The sequence below is a fragment of the Balaenoptera physalus genome, assembly GCF_965194825.1.
Source record: "Balaenoptera physalus genome assembly, chromosome: 7".
NCBI lineage: Eukaryota > Metazoa > Chordata > Mammalia > Artiodactyla > Balaenopteridae > Balaenoptera > Balaenoptera physalus.
Genome location: NC_138886.1, coordinates 55,944,733 through 55,951,971, shown reverse-complemented (window position 1 = coordinate 55,951,971; position 7,239 = coordinate 55,944,733). Strand labels below are relative to the sequence as shown.

Genomic DNA, 7,239 nt, shown 5'->3' with positions numbered 1-7,239 from the left:
AGACACTGTTAGACCCCTGTGCCCAGCTGCACCTTTGGCTCTTCAGTTAACATAAGCTGACACATTCTGCTTTTTAATTTAAGCCAGTTTGCATCAGGTTTTCTTTCACTTGTAACCAAATGGTACAACTGATATAAATTCTTCTACAAAGTGCATTTAAAAATAATTTTGTCCAAAACTCATGGCCAAATCAGTTCCCAGTTGCTATTTTCTTTTCAATTAATCAAGAAATACATAATAGGCCCTTGTTACATGGTGAGATGCCACAAAGCTTAAGAAAGTTCCTTGTGCTACAGTCTAATTGGAATTCATCATCTCTGTATTTTCCTCTCTCAAGGAATACATCTCCATTACCCAGATAAGTTCTGATTCAGGAACAGGTTGTTTATTTACCTCCTGTTCTTAGTTCCAAGCCTACCTTCCTCTACTCTGCTCTGTCGGTGCTAGGGCCTTGATTCAGTAAACCTCATTTATCAGCCTTCGTTGCCAGCTGGCTTCCTGTTCAATAAATGGGAAATCCTAGGGGACTCGAATGTGGGAGGGGGAGAATTCCCTCTTATTTCCAGTTCCTGAATGTGTCTGTAGCAGCAGACAGCAGAAAGGTAGCTGTTCTCTGCAGTTCTAACATTTGGGTTTCTTTGGTATCACTTTTTGCTCTTTCTGCCTTCTAATATTTTTATAACCAATTCCTTATATTAAGTACACCCTATTTTCCTTATTGAGCCCTGCTGATACAGTATTTGATACTAGGAGTGGTCCTAGGAAACAGACTTTCAAACCAGGATTCTGGATTGATTCACTTTGAACTCAGAGCTGAGCTCTTCACCAATGGAAAATGGGAAGTGGTAATTTATGGCATGTAATGGCACCATGATTTATTAATTTATCTTCTATTCTTCCCAGGTTTGAGTGCCACTGGGAGGCTGGCTTTTGGAGATCAATAACTGCTGTGTGTGATCATTATGGCTGTGAAGATGATTGTAAGGAATGTAAGGTGAGATGGCTACTTCTGACTGTGCTACGGTGCTTGCAGGAAGAAAATAACAAGTGCAGATCTTTCAGCTCAAATCATCTTCAGAGCATCAGAGGGCTCCTAAGCTTGCCCCTAAGAGTATCTCTTATTCCCTCTACATAAAGGACAGACATGTCTAAAAAAATCAGACCCAAACTAAGCATCCACAGACTGGCCAAATCTCACATGTCAAAGTTTAGGCAGTAATTTGGAAGGGATAGGACTGTGAGAGTAGGAATGGAAACATTTGAGTGGACTTGGATGAAGCTGAGAATCTTGAATCACCCATGTATCCCTGAGCTTCCCTTGATAGTGGAATAAGCCTCTCATTTCCTATTTGATGATACTAGCCTTCCTTTGCTTGAAAACCTGTAATGACCATATATGAGGCAGTTGTCTTGCATGGAGATCCCTATTCATTTTAAACTCTTTTGCTCCCAACTCTCATGGCCTTCAGTCTTTTATCTAGAGTCAGATCCCAGCATATTCAGGGGGAGAAGGGCAGAGTCTTGTTCAGGAGGAAAAAGCTTATACTCCAAAAGAATAACATGATTTGGTTAAATTTATATCAGAAGAAACCTATCTAATATAACAGAGGATGGATTCTAAGGTATCAGACCAAGGAGAACAGAATATAACATTGGGTTGGGGCCAAATTTATGTAGCCCTGATATAATACACTTTCTATAGATTTTTGGACTTAATGCTATGGTAAATCATTACAACAATAGCCCCCAGAGAATCATGCCACCCTGTATATCATGCCCTCATGTAACCCCTTCCACACTGATTTTTTGGCATGGCTGTTTGACTTGTTTTGAGACATTAGCAAATGTGATGCAAACAGAAACCTGAAAAGCCCTTGCATGTTGGGGCTTGCCTCTTTTTTCCTGTTTTGAACCAGCTTCCATGTTGAAGAAACCTCGACTAACCTGCTGGAGACGCATGGCCCAATTAACCAGCACCAACTCCAAGACATGTAAGGCCAGCTCAGACAAGCATCCTCCAGCCAATATGTCAAACTGCCAGACTGACTGCAAACGCATGAGTGAGCCCAGCTGACAACATGTAAAGAAGAAGTGCCCCAGCTGAGCCCAGTCCAAATTGCTAACCTACAAAATCATAAAAGCGTTAAGTGATAAAAATAAGCCACTAAGTTTTGTTATACAGCAAAAGCTAGGTGAAACAAATGTATGAATTTGAGAATATGGGAGTGGCTGTGTTTGCTTGGTTGGCTGGCTGAAACCTGTGATCAGCAATATATTCAATGATGTTGACTTGATAGAATTTCTCTGGAATAATGTTCAGGAAGGATTCTAAAGGCTTAGGGAGATAGGAATAATGGAGTAATTTATCATGTGTAACCTGAGTGTCTTTCCTCATCTTGAGAGGGTCCAAGGAATGTTTCCTTCACTAAAGCATTGAGAAATGCATTAGTGAGGGAGCCCCAGCAGGTAGCTGTTTTCTGTAGGCTGAGGTTAATGCTGGGTAATGCTGCCCTTGAGATGGGCTTCCTGATTTCAGTGGAGATGATGGGATCCCAGAGTGGCAATCAGAATTTTTTACTCACAGGAATCTTTGGTGGGGGGTGGCTAAGACATAGGTGGCTGAACTACCAAAGCACTACTTGATCTATATGGTAGAAATCTGACTTGAATTATTACAACTGAGAATCATAGCTTCTTCCCCAATTCCCAGACCCTACCAGTTCACAGATCTGAAGCTCCTGGATGAAGAGGAGAATTGGACCCCTTAAGAAAGGACCGTGCAACAATGCCGCAAATAATTGCCATAGATCTTCCTCCAAGCCATCCCCAAAGGAATGTAAAGTCATTTACTACGGTGTCTGTGCATTGGGGGAAATGGAAATACCCAAGCTTCTCAGGAATTCCAAAACACTGCTCTGAAATGACACTAATTCTTAGGAACCCCAAATACCACTGTGATCCAGGGGTCAAAATAGGGGTTTAGAGTGATCAGGTGATAAGCGGAGTTTGGGCCCAGTTCCAGTTCATCATAGATCTGTAACCCATGCAGCCATTAAAAATGATAATTAGGAAGACTAGTCAGCAACATAGCTGCGAACTTATACACAGTGACAAATTTGAAAAAAAGGACAGAAAATGACATGCTAACAACGATAGCCAAAATTATGTACATGTCTGGACGAAGAGCAAATGCTAACAACAAAAATGAAAATACTTGTGCTTGAATGATGAGATCATAGGTGATTTTTGTTTGTTTGATCTTTCTCAATTCCTCAAACTCTCCCAAATGCTATTTTTGCTTTCTTTGTAAAAGGTACTTTTTCAAAAAAGACTTAGAACTCATCTAGCTCTTTTGTTTTGAGGATTGCCATCATATACTTTTCAGCCAATCTTAGTAAGGTCATAATAAGTAAGAATGTTAAGTGTAGCCATTTTCTCTAATATTATAATGAGTCTCAGAGCCAATCATGCATGAGGCATCTATCACATACAAGATGCTGCAGGAATGACAAAATCTCACTCTCTCCTTGCCCGCCAGGAGCTCATAGTCTAAGGGGAAGATATAAAATGTGCTTAAGTCCTCATGATTCAAAACTGAAAAAGGTAACTGCTTTAGAGAGGGACAAAGAAAACACTGCTCTGCCCAAAGTAAAGAGAGCTCATATTCAACTGGAGAAAAACAGAAAATATTCACTGGCAGAGCTGGCATCTGACGGATGGATAGGGTTTTGCAAGGGAGAATTGAGGTCCCAGAAAGGAGATGTTCTAGGTGAAGGGGACAGCACAAGGCATACTGGAGGACTGGTGAGCCCTTTGACTTAGCTGGAGAATTCGGCATGTACAGAAGAGCCTGGGGACACAAAACCCCTTGGCTGGAAATCCTTGGAGCATAACTCACTTCTCCCCTAGGGCTAGGATTCAGGAGAAATATCCTGCAGACAGATTAGCTTAATAGTGTCAGGACACTGCCCGTTTGGCAAGAAATAGTGGCTGGTACATCAGGGATTACCGATGATACTTGTTATTTAACAGGTATTTACCATGTGCTGTATAAGCTAAGTGCCTGATAAAGGAAGATGTTAACTACATTTCTTACATTACAGCTGGCCCCTCATATCCACAGGTTCCACATCTAGGAAGTCAACCAACTGAGGACTGAAAATATTAGAAAAAAAAATTGAAGGAAGTTCCAAAAAGCAGAACTTGAATTTGCTGTGTACCAGCAACTATTACATAGCATTTACTTTGTATTTACAGCTATTCACTTAAGCATTTACATTCACTGGGTATTATAAGTAATCTGGAGATGATTTAAAATATATGGGAGGATGTGTATAGGTTATACAAAAATACGGCACTATTTTATATAAGGGACTTGAACATCCACAGACTTGGTATCTGAGGGGGTCCTGGAGCCAATCCCCTGCAGATACCAAGGGACGACTGTATTCATCTTTTAGATAAGGAAACTGATGGTTGGAGAGATCAAATGATACATGCAAAGTTGTATAATTCATATATAGTTGAGTTGGGGTTGGAATCTCTGATGTCAGAGCCTCTCCTCCACCCACCCTCCTGTAGTGCCTCTTTGGAAAAAGTAAGAGTGAAATTAATCCTAGGCCAGCAAAAGAAGACCACATGGTGTATGTAACCAGTAAAATCCCACCTTAAAGTCCCATCGGGTAGGAAATCAGGACACATGGTGGGGTATAATGAATATGGTTTCATTGCCCTAGCTCTATCCCTTCCAAACGAAACAGGCAGCCTTAACCAAATTTCTTAACCTCTCTGTGCCTCAGTTTCCTTATCTTTAAAATGGAGACATAAATAGTGCCTTTTTCAGAGGGTTTTGAGAGAACGCATTCCAATGATATGTATAAAACGCTAAACAATATCGGGCATATAGTAAGTACTTGGTAAATGTTAGACGTTATGACTGTAGGCTGTAGTGTAGAACGTTCCTCCCACTTGGACACAATGCCTAATGGTCTTCCTCCCCAAAGAACCCTGAATTTCGGGATATTGGAGGTAGGGAGCCCTGCCCCTATTTGGTATTTTAGAAAATAGCCCCAATATAGGACTAAAGATGGTGGTATTTTGACAGAAACCATTATGCCACCGGGTTCCTAACAGAGTTAAATATTACCACCCAAGGATGCAGCATGCCAACCACATACCTGTGGGAAGGCGGGGCACAGCATGGAGAGACTTGCTTCTTCAGGGAGAAGGCCTTGTCTGCCTGCTCTGATCTCTGCAGCCTTAGGAGGTGCTGCTTCTCCAGCAGGGACCCCAGACCAAAACATGGGACCCTGCCTTCTGAAGAGGGCATCTGAGTGTGCCTCAAAGGCTTTTAAACCTATGGGAGCCAACTGGCCTGATGGAACATTAAACCTACTGACCTGGATGGGCCCTGAGGAAACCACTTAGCCAAAAGTAGAACATCAGAACACGCTGAAGAATAAACAATTGAGTTTTATTCTTCAGCGGCATTCTTTGATGTGTATAGAAGAAACTGAGATGTTATATTATTTGTGTGTTACTCACTTTCACACCCCTTCATTCCCATAAACCTAAAATTATTCTTAGTCTGTACACCAGTTAAAGAGTTTGCTTCAGGCCCACTCATCCATCTGTTATGCTTGATAATGTTTACATTTGGATAGTTTAGGGGTCAACTAATGTCCTGAGCTTTGTGGTCCCAGCACAAAGACCAAATTTAACATGATTAGCTTGATGTCACCATGTCCAGTTACCCTCCTCCTTGACACACCCATAATGGGATCTCACAGGATTTCTAGTGCTGACCATCAAAGGCCTCAGCTAGTGAGTATCACCGTATCACAGACCTAGAACCTGAGCCACTGAAAGGTTAAGTTTAAAGTCATATAGAGGGCTAGGAAAGGAGACTTAGTCTGGGGCTTTGACCATCATGGCTACTCAACTGAAATCTTTGCAGAAATAGCATATTAGCATGCCAAAATTTAAAATGTGTATCATTGGCTTCTGAGGTTAAGGAGACAGAATTTTTTGAAGGACGGATGTAGTTAAAAAAAAAAAAAGCACCATTCAATATGGTGTCATTACAGGTTAAAACCAATGCTTTGTGATTCAGACCTCACAAATAATACTCAATGGCTTTTTTCCACAATTTGTAGTTGACCACTCTGTGTACTTAAATGCTTAAATACTTCATTAGAACAACTCAGATGCTTTCAAGATTCCTGTAAGCCATAAAACATGTCAATTATGGCTTGACTTTGTATAAAGCCCTGTCTGTGAGCTTGCCAGCTCAATAGGCTTGTCCACTATCCAGAGGAAACTACAGATAAAAGTAACTCTACTGGCAATCTGTCCACTTCTGTAACTGGAAATTTCCACTGGTCTCTGCTTCTGGAAATCACTTTGGAAACTTAGGGGGAAATAATTCCTTTTGTTTCCCGTCCAGAAGCAACAAAGAGCCTGAGGACACTCACTGGGGTGCAGCATCCAGTGTGGTCTTTTTCTAAACTGCAGTGGTGTGTGCTTGGAGCCACGGGCTGCAGGAGTGAGAGCCCGGATCAGTGGAGAGGTGGCTGCCTGACTTCCGTAAGTACACCTTGGCAGGTGCTGCCTAGTCTTGCTGCAGTCTCCAGATTAAAGTGCTGGCTCACACAAAGGCATTTGAAAAGTGCACACAACAAGCTCTGCAGGCCAAGGGATTCTTGTTCAGAGTCTAGAAGTTTCTTGAGGATGTCCCATCAGGTCACTCCAGCTCATCAGGCCACAGATTCAAATCTGGGGAGAAAAGTCCACAAATAGGAAAATCGTTTTTCTGACCAGAAAATACATAACCTCTCAAAATCAGATTGGAGTGAGAAAACTGGAGTTAGAAAAAAACGCTCAAAAGGCAGCATGGCTTAAATCTTTCTTTCCACCCCCTCGACCATTGCCCTAGTCTAAATCTTCAGCCTTTCTCTCCAGACCTGTGGCAAGAGGCTTCTCTCTTCCGTACTCTGGGCTGTAGTCAGCTCAGCAATACTGGAGCAAAGTTCTTGGGGCTTCCCTATTCAGACCTTTTAGAATTCCGATTGTGCCAGATATTTCTGTTTGTTCCTGCAGATGCTCTCTCCACCCTGCTCTGTCCTGTTCATACTCCAGGATTGCATCACTGGCCTTTCTTCCCTCTGGTTTCCATTCCCTCAGTTCAGGGGAGAAAGGAGATTGCATCGGGGATAGGAGGGTGAGGTTGGAGTATCTCTT

At 42.0% G+C, this 7,239-nt stretch overlaps 1 protein-coding gene across 1 annotated transcript in view; it reads right to left on the bottom strand.

Moving 5' to 3' along the window:
• Window positions 1-1,556: 1,556 nt before the first annotated feature.
• The window catches only part of PDCD1LG2 (programmed cell death 1 ligand 2), a 62,036-nt gene continuing 56,353 nt past the window's right edge, over window positions 1,557-7,239 (bottom strand). The window contains exon 6 of the mRNA XM_082471088.1: window positions 1,557-6,774. Coding sequence (XP_082327214.1) covers window positions 6,769-6,774 — 6 coding nt within the window. The 3' untranslated portion in view covers window positions 1,557-6,768. The remainder of the gene's footprint in view (window positions 6,775-7,239) is intronic.